Source organism: Neopelma chrysocephalum, unplaced genomic scaffold (genome assembly GCF_003984885.1).
Source record: "Neopelma chrysocephalum unplaced genomic scaffold, ASM398488v2 Primary Assembly neopelma1_42, whole genome shotgun sequence".
Taxonomy (NCBI): domain Eukaryota; kingdom Metazoa; phylum Chordata; class Aves; order Passeriformes; family Pipridae; genus Neopelma; species Neopelma chrysocephalum.
The window spans coordinates 1,224,838-1,243,386 of NW_020897700.1; the positions used below are offsets into that span (position 1 = coordinate 1,224,838).

The window sequence follows — 18,549 nt, forward strand, 5'->3', positions numbered from 1 at the left end:
CGTGGGATGGAGGACTCAGAAGGTCAGCAGGGTTGCTTCCTATAGGTAGTGAGGAGGGAGGGCAAAGAAAATGTACTGCTGTAGGGTTTTCTGTTATTAGGGATGCAGTGCTGGGCTCACCACCTTGAGAGGAAGCAAATTCTGTAATGTTAAGAAAGGATGTTGGATGTTGGTATAGACACCAGGCTGGGAAATCTAAAAAGAGGTTTCAAATGAGTGGTAAGGATATTTCTCTGACATGATCAGACTTACTAAATTATTCTGGCTATAGATATTGCAGGACAAAATCCTACAGGTCTTATATATTCTCTTCTCACTTTGACTATTGAAGGTGAGAATCTTTGATTCACAGTTTTGATATTTACTATTAATTTCTTAAAAGAACTGTCCTAAGTATTTTACAGGCTCTTAAAAGAAGGTAGAACCTGCTCTAGGGAGATCTTAATTAATCTTTACACTATATTAAAAAAAAAGGGGGGGCACAATGACGACATGAACCTTTTTTTTTTCCTGAGGGAAAGGCAAGATAGTGGATGCTTACTGTGAGACCCAAAGGAAAGGGAAATGGGTGAGAGCCTGAGGTGCTCTCCTCAGTGTGGAGCAGCATCACAGTGTCTATAGATCCCAGGATAAAGCTCAGGATCAGTGTGTCACTCCTCAGCTCTTCTTGATTGCTTCCACAGCTTTGCTGCTGCACTGAAGTCCCCAAGACACACACAAGTTGTGAATATATACACTAAACTACAGTAGAAATTATTGGGAAAGGAATTTGGCACTATCATTAGCAAAGGTTTCAAGAAAGAGCTTATTGAATACAAATATGAGAAAATAACCATAAGAAAAGATCATAAGAGCTGAAATTGAAGCCACCACAGAAGTTTGAAAATCAAATTGGTTTTGGTACAGCTGTGTTACAGCTCCTACAGGCTGTGAGCTAGCTATGTTACACCTCAGCACACTGCTGGTGTCACCATATAGCACACATGGGTCAGGGTGACAGCTCTGCCATAGTAGCTCATTTCACTGACAGTTGCAGTGGACAGGAAAGGTAGTAGTGATAGAAATACTTAATGGTTTCTGTCAAGGCAGATGCTTCCATGCAGGGGACATGCACTTTTTTTGGTATAGCAGTCTTGTTAGACTATATGTTATCTCCAATCTTATTAGAAAACACAGATTTACAACTGCTTATCTCAGAGGTGAGAGACATTTGAAAATATTGAAAACTAGTGGCAAAAGTCTCCAGATTAACCTCCTCAGACTTTAGACACTAAGCAGCCTGATTTCCAAAATTGAAAATTAGCACATCTACTTAAGTGCCTACATTCTGGGGTGCTCAGCAAATTCCAAGATGCCCAAAAAGCCATGTTGGGTACCCATCAGGTTTCACTCAGCCTGAGTGAGTGAGCAAACCCCACTGGAGTGGATGGAAAGACACCACTGTGTTTCGAATCAAGTCTATCAACTGCAGAAGCAGCTGCAGTTTGAACCATATGTGCAAATCCGATCACCAGATGTCTTGGCATGTGTATAAGCTTTTCGAAAATGTTTGTGAACAATACTGATAATATCTGGGCTTTGAGAATTAGCCTCTTCCCCATAGTCATTCATCTTGGACGTCAACTGTTCTTCATATAAGGGGTTATTAAAGAGCTGCCAAAAGCAAGAATTATGTCACAAGGTGTGTTTTTATCAAAATTATAACAAAATTCTTCCACATTGGTGGCCTGGAAAAGCATACTATATTCTCCTAGAAACAGATCATCTGCAAAGAAAGCAGAATTTCGAGTTCTTAAACCATTTACCACTTCAGCTGGTAACACATTATAATGGAAGTCCTGCTGATAATAATTTATCTTTTTTAGTCCTGAAAGCAATGGAAAAAAGGTCCCAGACATGTTTCCATCATCCACCCCATGGGGCAAAAAGAACCCTTCTCACCATGCCTGCTGCGGCAGTGGAATGCTATGCAGGTCCTCCTTTGTGTGATTATTAAAAGTACCATATAAACCTCTTTATTCCCAAGGCCCAATTAGTGAGGGAGCTTTTCGGTATTGTCTCCACACAGCAGGATATTTGCAGCTGTTTCAAGACCCCAGTTTAGAGCCCAGATGTCCCCAGCAATCAAGTTGAACAAAATGGAGTTGAATTTCTACAGTATGCCAGCTTTGGGTCTTATTTTTTGGGATGTTTGGTGGAGGAAGGTCGAGACTGGTCTGCAGAAGCCAGGACAGCTCAGCTGGGAGAGCTTTCAGAGAAACTGACTTGCCAAGGAGAACATCCTCATCCTCCTTGGAAATATACTTGTTGGGCTGAGGTGTCCCTAATGGCAGGAGACCTGCAAGACAGGCGTTGGTCATGCCTTCTCAGACCAGATGATAAGCTCCAGAAAAGCACCAAAAACAGTTCAAGCATTAATGTACATTTAGTCCAGCGGCCAGACTACAGCTCATCTGAACTAAAGTTGCCCCAATATGTGCAGCAAATGAAGAATTCATATAGGATAAACCCCCGCACTTATGCCTTAGAACAAATTTTGGCAAGCGGGAGAGACCAGTGGTCTCCCTTTCATACAGGCATATCTGACTTTCACATGGCTTATGACAAAGCTAAATATAATGCTGCACACCACGAAGAAGTACAAGGGACTCTATAGTCCCATGTAAAATCCTAATTCAGTGCTTCAGATGAACCAGGGAACTTTATTATGGTTGTGTGTGATACAACTCTGAATAAATTTACTTTGTGATAGACATCTATGGGCAGGATTTCTTTTTTAAGTGCTCTACGCAAGCCACACCAATTATAATTGAACAAAACTCTTTCCAAATAGCAATGCTAAGGTATGATCAAGTTGAGCTGGGAGGTCACATTTTGCAGCAACTAATTACTGAACTAGGAGGAAAAGAAATATATGTAATACTCCTCAAAGAAAATTGAAAATCTTTATTATACTGTTATAAAATATCAGAAAAATAATTATTTTCATAACCTTGTACTGTCATGGTTAGAGAAAGTAGATGTGAGAGTGAAAGACTCCCATGGTAACCTCTCAGGAAGGGTGTTGTGGCCCTTCTCCAAGAGCAACAAATTTGCATAGAAAAATGCATTGTTAAAATGTTCAAAATTATCACTAGAATTTGTGACACACACTATCTATATCAATATTCCTGCATTTTTCAAATATCGTGGCATATTTCAGTGACAAAAAGTGTCACCAAAAGTCTGCCATTTCTCAGAAACAGATCTGCATGACGCTGTAGTAGTCTCAAAAGCATCCAATACGTATCCCAAGGTCACCACACACAGAATGTGTAGCACACAGATAGGGTGGGTTGAATCCTAAAGGGATGAATGTTATTTCTGCTGAACTACAGTGCAGTGAAACAGAGCGGCACCGAACCGGCAAAGCCATAAATTGTTCACAGGTTCACAGGGCTCCGATCAGTCACCGTGTAATATTGCTCACGAGAGGTGAGATTACATTAGAGCATCCATTCCAAGAGTCTTAAAATCAATCAATCAATCAACCTCGTTCTAAACGCAAGATAATTACTTTGGTTGAAAAACCACAACTAAAAATCTGAGGCGACCTCCCGCTCGGGGCACGGCGGGCGCCGCTGCGGGGCAGCTCCGCCACGGGTGCGCTGCGGGAGCGGCGAGCGCTCCGAGGGGCGGGCGCGACCTCCAGCCTCCGCAGCGGGACAGAGCGCTACCTGTACCGAAACGTGCCATGTCTTTCGAATTTGCCATTTCCCTTTCGCGTTTTGGCTAACACCCCAGAGATGCCCTCAGCAATTATTCACGGTCTCCTGACGGGAAGCCCCCGCTCCAGCTGGCTGGGAGGGGGGGCGCACCCAGCAGCGGCTGCCCCTCGCTCCCAGCAGCCCGGAGCTCTCAGTCCCGCCGTGCCCCGCCAGCCCCGGGGCTCCGCCGCCCTCAGCGCTCCCGCGGCACCTGTTGCGGCGGGGCTGGGCCGGCCGAGGGGGGCAGGGGGCGCCCCCGGGGCCGCGGCGCTCGGCGCATGCGCCCCGCCGTCGGGAATTGTTGCTCCTCGCCGCTCCGCGCCAAGTTCCAGCGCGCGGCGCGTCCCCCGTGAGCGGCCGCCGGGATGGGGGCGGCGGCCGGGCGGGCCGGACCGCGGGAGCTGATGCTGCCGCTGGCGCTGGCCGTGGCGTGCGCGGCGTGCAGGTGAGCGCCGCCAGCATGCGGAGGGAGGGAGGGAGGGAGGCGGGCGCGGGGCGCCCCGGCGGCCTCCCTAACCCAGCCTGTGCTCCTTCCCGCAGTGCCGACGGGCCCAGCAACATGTCCTACGTGAAAGAGACGGTGGACAGGCTGCTCCAGGGCTACGACATCCGCCTCCGCCCCGACTTCGGAGGTGAGGCGCCCGCGCTCCCCCGACCCGCGCCCCGGCCCCCCGCGGTGCGCTAACGCCGCCTCCCGCTCCCCCCGCAGGTCCGCCCGTGGACGTGGGCATGCGGATAGAGATCGCCAGCATCGACGTGGTCTCGGAAGTCAACATGGTGAGTGACCCGCGAGGCAGGGCGGTGGAGCCCGGGCGCCGTCCCGCCGGTGCGGGGGCAGCCGGAGCCCCGGGGCCGGGAGCCCGGCTACCTACTGAGCCACGGCAAGTGCTACAAAATAACCAAGCATGTTACAGTTGCTAGGAAAAGTTATTTTGCATTTTTGAGATAACGTTGGCACGCCTGCGGTGGCACTTCAGAAGAGCCCTGCCTTGGTCAAAATACTTGCTGCAGATTTGAGTGTCTGGGTCCCGCCTTGCCCTGGTTTGCCGTTTGCGTAGTCAACAGCTGTCTTCGGAAATGTTGGAGTTTCTTGAGCTGTAGCAGCAGATGGCCAGATGTGCGTGTTTTCATGTTAAATTATTTAAAGAGTTAGACACTTCACTTTGCAAGCTAGTGGCCTTGAGTAAAAGGTGCAAAGAGAAAATAGAAGGGAGCTTCTAGAAAACACTCTTGTAGAAGGGAAAGAATAACGACATTGGAGAATAAGTACAAAGGATGTTTCCAGCTGTCAAAATCAGAAAAGTCTTGTAGCTACAGGTGTGAAACATACTGCATTTGATTTCAGATCTACTGCAAGAGGGAATGCTAATAGACATGCAGGCTTAAAGAGTAAACATGTCTGTTTAGTGCCTGCCTCGTTTGACAGCCCTTTCCCAGAAGAAAATGAAAAGTCAGTTGTAAGTTTGAACATTATACAAAATCATGTTGAATTAGTCTGCACCATGGGCATTTTGCTCTCAGTCTCTTATGTTTGATCTCATATGAAAATCTTTCTCATATGAAAATGCTTTCTGTACATAGGGGAATACCTACTTAGTTAAAAGAAGCTAGAAACTTTACATTTCCATCCTGATCAGCAGTTTATTTTATTGGGTGATATTTGCCCATGCAAAGTAATTTACTCAAGAGTGGGAATTTCTTCCTTGATGTATTAGTTAATAGCTGTCATTAAAACAATCTCTTCAGGGATTGTTTTCATTTTCATATTTAGTTTTTTTCTGTTGTTTGTTATACACAGCTTATGTTTGTTTGTAACTGTTATATTTGCTTATGAATATGCATGGCAGAATGGGGAGGAAAGGAGAGTTGTCACTTAGTGTACAGCACACTAGGTTCTGCAGACTGCTAATGCCACTCAAAGAGAACATTTTGCAAGTTTCAGCTCCTGGAGTTCTTGTTGCTGTATTGTACTTTCAGGGAGGAACGTGGTACAGACAGTGCAGATGAGGCAGAGAAATCGGAACATAGACCTTATCAAAACTGTCAAAGAACAAATATACTCCAACTCCAAACTATTTCTACCACCTTGTAATGGGATTGCTGCTTCTACAAAGCAGTACACCTGGGAAAAGCCAAACAGACCAAACAACAAAATACCTGTTCTGAAAGGTCCAGAATTTATAAAGTCTCAACACCTGAAATATTGTTAATCTGTGGATGTGGCAGTTTCCAATCGCAGTCTCACAGGGCATTAATTGCATCAGTTCACAGCATTTCTTAGTTGCATGCTGGATCCATCAAAGCTTTCTTCTCCATTCTAACACTTGCACAGCCCCTGGGAAACTGTAATTTGAACCTTCTGATTTTTGATTAGGGGAAGTTACAGATGGATTCTTTGACTAATCTCTGTGTGCTAAGAGGGCAGCTTGACTAAAACTGGTCAAAAAGTAAGAAAATGTTTTCATTTCATAAAATGCCGCATCTCACAGCAGAAGGAATCAACCATTCCCAGTTATAGCCAATAGCCCACTACTTAAGGCAAAACACAGGAAAAACAGTCTGCATTCTGAATCAGTCTCAAAGGGCTTGCCCATATCACAAGTCCTACCTGTACATATCCATGTGTAGAGTGTTCTTTGTTGTAAGGTCTTTATTGTGTTGCTAAAGACTGTTTGCCTGGTTTTGGACAATGACCAATTATTTCATCCATCATTGCAAAAACGAGGGAATTGGCATCTTGGCTTAAGGAAAGTTTTTCTACCTAGTAAAGTAATGCTTTATTCTAGTACTTTTTTTTTCTGAGAAATCACAGCCTTGAGATGCTTAATGTTGCAGTCACATGGGAATTGTTTACCTTCTCTTCTTTTAAACTCTTGTCTTATAGATTTTTCTATTTTTAATTTGTTTAGTAAGAGCTACCGTTCTGTAGCTTCAGACTCAGAAATGTTTTTCAGAAGCTCCTAATTTATAGCTTCTTTTGGCTATAGGGCAATTTTCTTACTGAAGGAAATGAGTAACGTGAGCGGGAAAGCAATATGCTCATCATGTGAGCTCCTCCTGGCAAGAGAGTCTGGTTGGATTCCACCAGAATTCAGCCAGTCTCACCTTAGCAGTGTTGGAGGGAGTTGTCTTATCCCTTGGCTTTCCTCAGGAACATGAAACCTTATACCAAGAATGACAGAGACAGCTATTCCAAATCGTGGTACCCACAGGGTTAAATTTTGTATTCCAGTCTCAATGCCTAAATAAGAGTAAACATTAATGTATATATATCTAGGCTATGAAGGAGGTGTTCTCCTTTGATGCATTAGCTAGACTTTGTCATGGCTGTAGGATGTCTGCCAAGTGAACAGGCTGATTTGTATGTCCAAATAAATCCAGTCCTCAGGTAAAAAGTTGAAATATAGACAACAGAATTATTTTGAATTCTCTGAACACCAGTAGTAATAACTGCCTGTTCAAGCAGCTTGGTTGTAGTGTCTTCTTCTAATATACTAAACTATTGTGAAATAGTTTACTAATACTTAACTAATGAATCGAGACTTGCACAGTCTTGAAGTCAACTGTTCTGTTACTTCCCCCTGAGTACTTGGTCCTCATCTGTTCAGCTCTTTGAACATTGTTTTATAGCTGCTTGGTAGTTCAATAATACTGTGGTGAGCTGCCATAGCAACTTTTGCAGAAGGATTATTTGAAGCATTCATTCTTATGACTCTTCCATTTGACATCAGTTATGTTGTCTTATGTTGATTTTTGCAGGTAATAAGCTGAAGAGCTTGTCAAACAATGAACAAGCAGGAGAAGTAGAATGTAAAATCCCAGGGACCATTGCCCAGTTTCTCCCTAAAATTCTTGAAGTTTCAGTATTTCCATCAGATTTGCACATCCTTACTACAGTAACTGGAAGCATTCTCTTCCAAAGGTACAAGGTGACCCTTCCCTTCGTCTCGGTTAATGACTGCTCAGCTAACTTCCATCCATGGCAGAGTTCCTTTAGAAGTATGTTGGACATATACATTAATATAAAGATTTTATTAAGAATCATGCTATGACTAAATCTATTAAGCTGCTGTGATGTCTGGTTTACTCTGATACCTTTACATGGTTAACAGAAGGTGCTGCTTGTACATCAAGAATAAACATGGATAGCATGATTGATGGTAACTACTGTCAAGCTTCAGGGTATGCAAATAAATAACATATTGCTCTATCTATTACAAAACAGTCAAGACTAAACTCTAAAAAAAATCACGTGGTTCATGACTTAATTTTCTCTAAAATGTATTTCTTACTGAAGAAAAGGTGTTAAAACCTTTATAATAGGCAAAAGATAGCTATATATATTTTAAAGTTTAAAAAAAAATCATATGATAAATAACTTTTTTTAGAGCAGTTAAAAGAGACATCAAGAAGCAGATTAAAAAAAGCCCTTTTTTTTATTTTGGGAACAGTCTTCCTGACCTACCATACTGATTTTACACTGATGATGATGTAGTTTCTGTGATTGCAGACTGAAGGTTTCTCATCTCAGCAGAAAGAGGTTAAAGAAAACACGGAAAGAATGTTCAATTCTCTAGCTTCTCTACACTTGTACTTAAGCCTCTTACATTTATAATTGGTTAACAGACTCCAGAGGCAGAACTTCCCTTAACATTAATAAACATACATATGTATATATATATATACAAGCAGAAGTTTTTCAAATTTGCCTGTAAATCCAGAGCAAGGACATGGAATCCTCCAGGGCCTAGAAGAGCAGAAGGCCTTCACCTTACTTTAGGGCTGGTGCCAGCCAGGTGTCTGTAGCGTCCTATACTGGTAGATGTTTAGTCAAGATAAGCTAAATCTCTGGGTTTAAACACTGAGTTGAGCTGGGTAGCCAAGGCACTGAAAGTTTGACCATTAATCCTGGCAGGCTCATGCATTAGACCCCGGTTTTAAGAATGGTAGAAAGACTTTCACATATGGATGCAGGTTATCTTAAGACACTTTTTGCAGATTGAGAAAGACTAAGTTTACAGACATAGCCAGAGTTTCACAGGTCTTGTTCTTTCTCCCTGTCTTGATTAAGTATTTTGAGAATTAGCATGGTGGCCATCGTGAATCTCAATGTAGAAAACAAACTCTACAATAGGGAACCAAATTGGCATTATAAACTCCATCTCACGCCTCTTTGAATCAGAGCATCCAAGTCACGTTGTTTGTGATCTTAAGTCTGATTCATACAGAACTAAAAGGTCAAAAACTCCTTCAGTTCAACCAGGGTGGCAACGCAAGTGATCAGCGGAGTCATAGTGACAATAAATGCTCCTTGGTCTAAATATATTTACCTGACGAGGTTCATACAAATTAAACGGATTTTTTTTTTAAAGACATAAAGCTCAATAATTACTAATTAAAATTTGCTTAGCTGTAGGGCAAAAGAAGAAAGAAGTACTTCTCTGTTATATGGCATCTATCCTAAAGAACATGAAGGACATGCAAAAGCACTTTTAAATGAATATTAATACGAATGTTTGGCAAATGATTTTATTTTTTTTCAGCACATGTGGAAAAACTTATCAGCTAGTAATACATAAAGGTCAAATCATTTTGTCACTGCCTATTCCAAACAGGAGTAATTATATTAAAAAGTGAAACATGGAATGAATGTAGAAATTGGCAGCCTGAGGTTAAACGACTGGGTCACTGTCACTAAAAGTTTTGTTGGCTCATTTTTCATTTGACAAGAATAAGAGGTTCTTCAACAAAATTGGCAAGTAGGCAAAAAGTATAAAGCAGTAATGTAAGTGTTGTTTTATATGATCCAGAAAGTGGATATATCTTAAGTTTTCAGAAGTTAAATGAACTTGAGACCAGCTTCAGGGTTGATACAAACTGTATTCCAATTTTCTTTTTAGCCTGACTGGTGTAATACTTCCCTGATTTCAAGGTTTAAACAAACTAGGTATGAATGCCCTTTAGAGAAGATGTAATTCTTTTATCTTGTATTAAACTCACAGTTCACTGCAAGGGCAACTCGCCTGACTCCCACAATCGTTTCTCTTTCTAGCCACTGCAGGTGGCTTATCCTCACTTTTCAGCTTTTCTCAAGAGCTGATAAGCTCAGTTCTGATCTGTGTGCTTCATCTTTTAGCCCAGATTTAACACCTCACACCACAGGGCATCCTGACATGCCTGTAGTCTAGCCAGATAATAAAACTTGTGCAAAGTTTACATTTCTGAAGACAAGAAATAAAATGGTCACACTTCCCATTTGTTCAAAAAATATTCTAGGAATTCAACAGAATAGCACAAGATAACAACAGACAGAAAATAACTAGAATCAGTTGATTTTAAAATTTTTTTTAGTAGCTGCTTCTTACCTTCTTGTTTCTTTCATAGAATAAACAAACAAACAAAACCCAAACCGACTTCAAGTTTGAAATATGATGGTATCACTGTGATGAACTGTCAAAAATCTCTTCCACTGGAGTGAGCAAGTAACCATCTGCAAAGGAAAGGACCACACATTTTCTTAACTGTGCCCCAAAACACTTCTCCAGCCAGGTCTAAAATCTACAGCTAATCAATCGTATCACAGTGGTGCCTATGGAATTACCTGAAATTATGGAGTGACACCCTCCCCCTATTTAGTGGAAGCTTTAGCACACAGTTTGACGTGTCTAGAATTTAACTAAATGAGTTACTTGCAATGAGATAGGCCTTGTAGTTGTGTGGATTAGAAAATGCAAGGTTTTCTCCAGCACTGCCTATTTTGTGCACCCACATCAAACATCGTGGCTGTGCTGTGACCACTGGAAATGTTCAACTTGTGATCTGTTAGCGTGCACAAATCCCACAGTTCAGTGGCACAAACCTTTTGAAACATTCAGGGTCCCAAATGATTCTTTAATAATGGAAGAGCCAATGATTAACACAAAAGACCCATTCCCCAAAATTAACTGCTTTCTAAAAAAAAAGAAAAATAAAGCCATAAAAATTAAATTTTAAGTTCTACCAGGAAGATGAAAGATGTGTCTGTGTGCGGGACAGGACAGGGGCTTAATTAAAAGCTTCTTTTTTCATTTTTCGCAATTGCATTGCTCCTTTACTTCTGATTTTGGAGAGAATCTTCCAAACTAAGCATTTTTCTCCATGAGAAAATTTAAGGGATAAATTTCAAGCTTCTGCAAAACTTAGTGATTTTTTTTTTTAATCAGCTTTCCTTTGTACTCTATTGCCTGAAAAGTTTCTTAACTCCTTTAGGCTGTATTAATAAAGTATCTGCCAACTGCAGTTCAGTACAGACCTGGAGCTGAAGCTGTGCCACCAAGAGAGGGAACAGCACCAGTTGACTGTGAGGTGGGAAAAGATACCAGTCTCAGCGGAAGAACAGTAACAAGCTCCAAGGCTGTTACCAGAAAGACTTGTTCCTGTTCACAGGATGCCAAGTACTCTGACAACGGCTGAAACTGTTAAATCAAACCCAAAGATTGTCTTCATTCAGAAGTATCCCCAGCTGATGTGTTTTGTTGATCGTTGTGTTCCAAACAGCTGCTGCTTGGAAGAGTTCTCTAGGGTGTCTCATCTCCCATTCATGTCAAGTGTACTGTACTTCAAAGCATTAGTAAAGACTGAAAAAACAGTTAAGAGCTTCTAGCAGGTGATGAAAAAGTCCAAGATGGCTACCAGAAAGATTTTAGACTTTAGTGCTCTTTGAGACTCTTTTTTTTCTTCTAGAAAGAGAACTCAGGATCTCAACACGTGTATTTTCATGCTTGTAAAATTCCCTTTCCCTCAAATGCAAAAAAAAATAAATGCCTGTAACTCTGGCACTGCTCCAAAAACATATTTAAATGAAATTATTTCCACCTCAAATGCTAACTACTGCAAATATGTTCACAAGGAAATTGGTAGTAGGAATCACTGAATAATCTAGCAGAATAACACCAGAAAATGCAGCCTGTTTGACTCTTTCTTTAAGCAGTAGCTCTGTATTAAGATTTACATGGGCTGGAGAATGTAAATTGGATTTCTTGCCTTCAACCTTCACAATACCCTTTCAAGATTAAAAGGTTGCTTTTGGCAAAAGCAGTTTCATACTGAGGTTTGCTTCATCCTGTTCTGGGGCAAATCCTTAATGGTTTGTTTTGCATCATGAACCAAGGAAAGACAATTTAAAAGACTGAAAGGCATTCTAGAAAGCTGCATTATCACTCAGACATCAACCTTATAGCAAGATTAGGTTGTATGGTTTTAAATACTCATGATAGAGTGTGTAGTTTCAAAGCAAAGATTATTGATTTCAGACTACCAAACTTAATTAAAGGTTGGAACAAATGTTCTCTATTAAAATTCATCAATACATTTGACTGAGAGGAAGAATTTCAGTCATGACTTTTTTAATTGTCTATAGAAAGAACTGAAGAGACAGCAAAGTTAAACAGATAAACAGTGTCTAACTATTGTGCAGAATCTTTATCATATTAAAAGAGCAGTACAGTTAATTTCCCAGCGTATTTTTAACCTGCAGAGCCTTTTAAGTGTAAGTGAAGTAACATGAGTAGAAGTCAGCTGCAGGTAGATATCTTCATGCTTGTGTATCTCGGGAGCTTCTGGAAGTACTAATTCTTAAATGCACCGAGGATTCTGGTCCCAACCAAATGAACTAGGTGCTGATAGACCCATTGTTTTCAATGAATATGCTTATCGATAATATTTTTCACGCCACTAAAATGAAGTACATATTAGCTTTACCAGCTCAACAGTTTACTCAGCAGTTTGCAGGAGCAGTCCAGCTCTCTGGTTTATATCAGTTTTAAACCTTTGTTTCTTTATAGTTTTCTGTGGTGTTAATCTTCACAGCATGAGAGACTACCCAAGCCTGGAATGATGCTCTCCCAACCTGTGTTCTTCCATTATGATTTATCCTTTCTTGAACCAGTTTTTTATAAACAATTCACTGGTCAAAACAATACACTGGTCAAGGAGAGAAATGGATGAGATTCAGAGGCTTCATACATATTAATGCATTTCATAGGCAGTGCAGCTTTGTCACTGGTGTCGATGAAGGAAACAAAACATGGAATTAACTGCCATTCTGGGTTTATTTTAACTACTGTGCCAGAACCAACTATGGGAAAAAAAATAAGTTGCAAAATATCAGTAACATGCTGGGAATCAAATCTGCAATGACAGACTTCACAGTTTCTTCAATGCTCCGTGGATTTCTAAACTAATAGGGAGCAAATACACTGTCATTGTGGTGTCAATTGGAAATGAATCCTGAACATAGATCTTTTCAGTTCCCACTTTCAAGAGAAATGAGTTTGTTTTCCAGAAGCACACTGAGGGTATGAATTTCTGATATGTTAAAGATTATTTACATTTCATATAATACATTCTTTCTTTTTAATTATTCCTAGTAGAAACATAAAGTAAGTACAAAGCAGATGATGAGAAGGACTAGCAGATATGAGGAAAATATAAAGACAAAACATAAAGTAGTAAACTGTCAACTCACAGCAATCATCATGGCTCTTCTCACCAATGTGACATGGTCTGGTCTATCAGAGGAAGTTTCTCTCTGAGGACATTTTTACATTGGATCAATTCAGTGAACCAATTTCAAATATGAAGCTAAAAATTCCTCCTCCTTCTGGAGTGTCTGATCCCAATGGCCGTTTCATCCCTTCAGTGCTGAAAACCTTCTATACTGCTCCATTCCCAGAACCCTATAGTCCTAAATGCAGTTTACACTGTTCCGCACTTTAGAAAACACCAGGGAAATACCACTGCCAGAGACAATATAGGGAAATGTGGCCCATAGCTGACCACTGTCCTCTGGGTTTGATCTCCTCGGTTTCTCACTGGAACATGGATGCTTTATAAACAATACTACTCTAGCCTCTAGTAGAGGAATAGGCAGGAGGAGACAGGAACAGTCAACAGTATTCTCATGAATAACATGATACTGCACTGTCACCCTTGGTCTCTGGACATTTTGCAGTGTCACGTGTGTACAGTATTGTTATACTGTCCAGTATGAAACACCACAGATTTGAATTTATTTTCTTTTAGTGCCTTCAGAGTACATATAAGCACTCCAGTTAGTCAAAGAACAGACATTAAATACATACTGTGAATTACTTTTTAAAGGGTATTAATATTAATTCTTCAGCTCATCATTAAGAGTGAGTGCAGCATTGGCAGAGTAGCAGAGCAGTCAGCAGTGTCCTCAGTGTCAGGTGTTCACATTGCTTCTGGCTTCTGCAGATGTGAAATTAAAAGGTAGGTCATCTCCTGAACTGCTTCTTTCTCTCAGAAAGTAATACAGAAGAAAGGTCCACCCAGGAACACTGCTTATTAAGTTATCCAATTCAAAAGCTGTTTTTTCTTTCTCAAAAGAGAAAAATATCTTTTTTTTTTTTAATTTCTTTACAAGTTACAAGTGACTTTTTCTCTTGAAATAATACTCATGCTTATCCCTACTCTCCTCCCACAGCAGAGTAGCTATTAAGCCACTATCTTATTGGAAACAAATACTTTTAAAAAAAATCTGCAGATGATTTGGATGTATTATTCAGGTAAGCTTATTACACGGGTTTATTGTGGAACCTGGTGGTTTTAATGACTATTGCACAGCTTGTACTTGGAAATCCAGGCAAAAGTAGTGCTCCAGATCACAGAGAACAAGTGCAAGAAGAGCTGGTGATGGTAACTTGTTGTTCCAGGGAACAGTGTCAGGAGCTGACTCTGCAGGAGTCCCTGGCACAGCAGGGACCCCGCTGACCTCACTGGTGCTCTGCAGGGTCCATCAGGTCAAGCTGCTGTCGTGACAGATGGCTAATTCTTTTCATCATATTCAAAACAGGAATACTGTGGTTTAGATTAGTTTTTGTAGGACTATATAGAATCTCTTACAATGCAGTCAACATTATCTTATGAGTTTCATATTTGTTTTTTTCCCCAAGGATGACTGTGGGGCTAGAAGGAGCTTGAATTAAGCAAGTAGATTTCTTAGTTGTGCTGGTTTTTTCTCATCCAAACGATTACAGTAATGAAGAATTCAGCACAGTGTTATGGAAAGGGATTAAAAAATATGGAGCTCTGTCCTGAAAGCATTATGAATCTAATAAACTCACTAGTATGCATAATTTTGCACTGACTACGGGATTTTAGTCTGAACAAATGGAAAGTCAGTATTTCATGTGACTTCCAGTAAACAGAAGTGATCACCACAACACATAGTCAAGAACTCGGGAGCAGGAAGCTGGACAAACAGTAAGCCAAATCCAATTTGGAACCAATACACTTAGATTGCAATACTTTAATATTTAGCTATATCCATATGCTCTTGAGTCATCTTCTATAGAAATTCTATAAAAGAAGAATATAATTGAAATCATGGTAGGGAAAAAGGTTGTTCCTCTTGTCTCACTTTGAGACAATTTGGAGGGGCAGAGACCTTGGACAGAAGTTTCTTCCCTCGAATTCAGTACCCCTGGTTTCTCCAACACAGAGAGAGACCAAAGACACCTGAATGTAAGTGAAAAAATAACTCCTTATGAAGAAGAATGCTGATAACTATACTGATTAAACTAGGTTAAACCAACTGATGAGGAGAAACGTCCCAGGCCCTGCCCACCAGACCAAATGAAGATGGCAGCTGGTCTCACCCAGCTGGAAAACTACACGTGACCGCAGGACAGAGACAAGATGGCCACCCTTCCACGTGGTTCGACTGCCCCATGCCCGGAAAACCTGGCAGGAATGGTTGGAGAGTCAGCAGTGGCAGGAAATGGTAGATAGCTGGGATTCAATACAGGCAGACACTTGCGTGGCCCTGGAGTAAAGCTGCGGTGCTGGTACAGGCCATCAGAGCAGGACTGTGGAGCCCTGGGTGACTGACAGGACCCACAAGGCACCCATTGGATCCAGTTATGAGACTTGGTTGTTGCAATTTCAATGGTCTTTGATTGAAGTACTGGTGACAGAGGTGGTGGTGGTGGTGGTGGAAGCCCCAGGTGGAACAGAAAGTGCCAGGTGGTGAGGGAAGAAAACCCAGTGTAGAGTGAATCCTCAGAATGGTTGTTTATTGGGCTCAGGCTAGGTGGGAACGCCCCCGGTACCTCCCTGAGGCAGGGATTTCTATGCTGGATAATGTGATACTGGATCAGAGGACATTTCAGGAGTCTTTGACACCTTCTAGGATGTTACAGCTGACTGTTATGTCAGCACAGGTGACATAACAGGTGGATCCATTATGGTCTATCAGTAGAGATGAATATCTTCACACGTATCTCCACTCTCATGAGGGAAGTTATCACAGCTGAGTCATTTGTGTAAGGACAAAGAAACACTACCCTAGCTAGAAGGATTTGCCTCTCTCATCTTATTCAACACCCAGCTTGTAGCCTGTGGTGGCAGGTGTACATGCCCTCACCACCTGGGTGGCCACTCTGCACTTTGTTAGCAAAGCACACTGCTGACTAAGCCATTAGCACCAATAGTCCAGTCTACTGCAGCAGGTGGTTGAATGTTTGAGTCATTAATCACTAGCAGTTCAGTCTCTTCAAAGAAGGCAAAACACCAACAAGCCAAAAATGCATATTTGAAGAAAAGAAACGGTGGATACCAGAATTTTTGTGTAACCCAGGACTCCCATTTATTCGCTGTTCTTCCACTGAATATCAGCTCCAAAGGGTTCCTCTGGAGTATGTGGAGCATAGAAATGCTCAGCTCACATTGTTCTTTGATTATATTCCTCTGAAATCAGTGAAGGTGTATCAGTAATGAATCAAACCAACCTGATTCAAGCTGATTATACTTTCCTGCAGTAACTGCATTTTCTTGAAAAAATTCTGCCTATAACATCTGTAAACTCAAGACAACTGTCCTGAATGCACACAGACATCAAGAAAAAACTTTTCAAAATGCTCAATTATTATGGTAATGCCTCTAAGAAGATCTCAATAGCAAAATGCAAAAAAAATGAAAATGAGCAAGTGAAAAAAAAACCCAAAAATAAACCCCCAAAAAACCCCAAACCACCAACTTGAAGCCTGTTATCCTCACAGGAAAATATTCTCTGTCATTTCAGATTCTTGGCTTGCAGTCAGCTTGGTTTTTCTTGCAGCTTTTTTACAATTTTTCTCTTCCTGCTGCTGTATTCATCCATAATAACCTAACATTTTAATTAAGGGTTGCAGTAACCTCCCAATACAGGCTGGGGGTTAAGCAGAGAGAGAGCAACCCTGCTGAGAAGGACTTGGGGGTGCTGGTGGATGAGAGGCTGGACAGGAGCCAGCAATGTCCTCTCATAGCCCAGAAAGCCAATTGTATCCTGGGCTGCATCAAAAGCAGCGTGGCCAAGAGGTTGAGAGAGGGAATTCTCCCCCTCTACTCCGCTCTGGTGAGACTCCACCTGCAGTGTTGTGTCCAGCTCTGGGTCCCCCAACATAAGAAGGTTGTGGACCTGCTGGAGCGAGTCCAGAGGAGGACCACCAATAGGATAAGAAGGATGGAGCACTTCCCCTATGAGGAAAGGCTGAGAGAATTGGTATTGTTCAGCCTGGAGAAGACTCCAGGGGTGACGTAATTGCGGCTTTCCAGTACCTGAAGGGAGCCTACAAGAAAGCTGAAGAGAGACTTTTTAGAAGGGCATGTGGTGACAGGACAAGGGGGAATGGCTTCAAACAAAAAGAGAGTAGGTTTGGATTAGACATTAGGAAGAAATTCTTTTCTGTGAGGGTAGTGAGGCACTGGAACAGGTTGCCCAGAGAAGTTGTGGATGCCCTGTCCCTGAAGTGTTCAAGGCCAGGTTGGGTGTGACTTTGAGCTACCTAGTTTAATGAAAGATGACCCTGCCCATGGCAGGGGGGTTGGAACTAGATGATCTTGTCCCTCCCAGTCCTAACCATTCTGTAATTTAAATGCTGGTATAAGAAGCGATCGGTCTTTCTGAAGTAGTCTGAGATCTCAGTCTCCTTATTCTATGCTGAGCCACCTCCAGTGGAAACAAAAGGAATGTGAACAACCACCTATGCATATTCTTTTTTTATTATTAATGTCTACAACACCATTATCAGAATGGCATACAAGCTTTAAAAGTCACAAGTAAGAATCTCTTCTGTTCTCTGTAGGTATGAGCAATCAACTATCTTTGACTTTATTTGTATATTGAGAAATCAAAATAGGTCCATAATAGGAGCTTTGAAGCTTGTGCTGAAACTGGGGAAGTGTGTGAGTGTTAATGCTTCTTCCTCCTGGCAATCATAACTGTCACTGTAGGGGCAGAACGAAGCTGTGAGTGGAGGTCCTGATTTCAAAGAAAAAGGCAGCAATTTAGTTGACTTGGGTCATGCTCATAAAGTGTTTCAGATGCTGGTGTCTTAGATTTCACTCTTGCGTTCATCAGGAGATCTGTTCCTACGGGGGTTATGTATTTTTGCATTATGGAAGAAAAATCCATCTCAGGGGAGAGACTAAGGGCAACCAAAGTGTCAGTTTATGTCCTTACATGGATTGTTTGTTTGTTTGTTTGTTTGTTTGTTTTGGCTGACTGTGGAAATGCAGCAATTCATCTGGCCCTCAGTTGCTTCTATGTTAAAATTTCTACCTTACAGGGATATTAGGAGAATTAAATGCGTTGTATGAGTGTTCGTTTGGACAGTGAGCAAGTTTCTGCACAGTCAGGTAGAAAGAAAAGGCATACAGCCCGCAGCTAAAAAAGAATATATCCCTCATGACTGGTAATTTCAACACAGCATCATGGCTTATGACCCAGCTGGTCTGTTCCTACATCTCTACAACAGTATTT

At 41.5% G+C, this 18,549-nt stretch overlaps 1 protein-coding gene across 5 annotated transcripts in view; it reads left to right on the top strand.

The window, feature by feature from the left end:
- Positions 1-4,029: 4,029 nt before the first annotated feature.
- The window catches only part of GABRB1 (gamma-aminobutyric acid type A receptor beta1 subunit), a 129,158-nt gene continuing 114,638 nt past the window's right edge, over positions 4,030-18,549 (top strand). For 2 of the 5 annotated variants that reach the window (XR_003533154.1, XR_003533153.1), the window contains exons 1-3: positions 4,034-4,191; positions 4,287-4,378; positions 4,456-4,523. Coding sequence is in view for 2 of the 5 variants with exons in the window: in XM_027676317.1 (XP_027532118.1) it covers positions 4,112-4,191; positions 4,287-4,378; positions 4,456-4,523 (240 nt within the window). In the remaining 3 variants the exon portion in view is untranslated. Of the gene's footprint in view, positions 4,192-4,286; positions 4,379-4,455; positions 4,524-18,549 lie in introns of all 5 variants that reach the window. The other 3 variants (XM_027676317.1, XM_027676318.1, XR_003533152.1) reach the window with 3 other exon arrangements.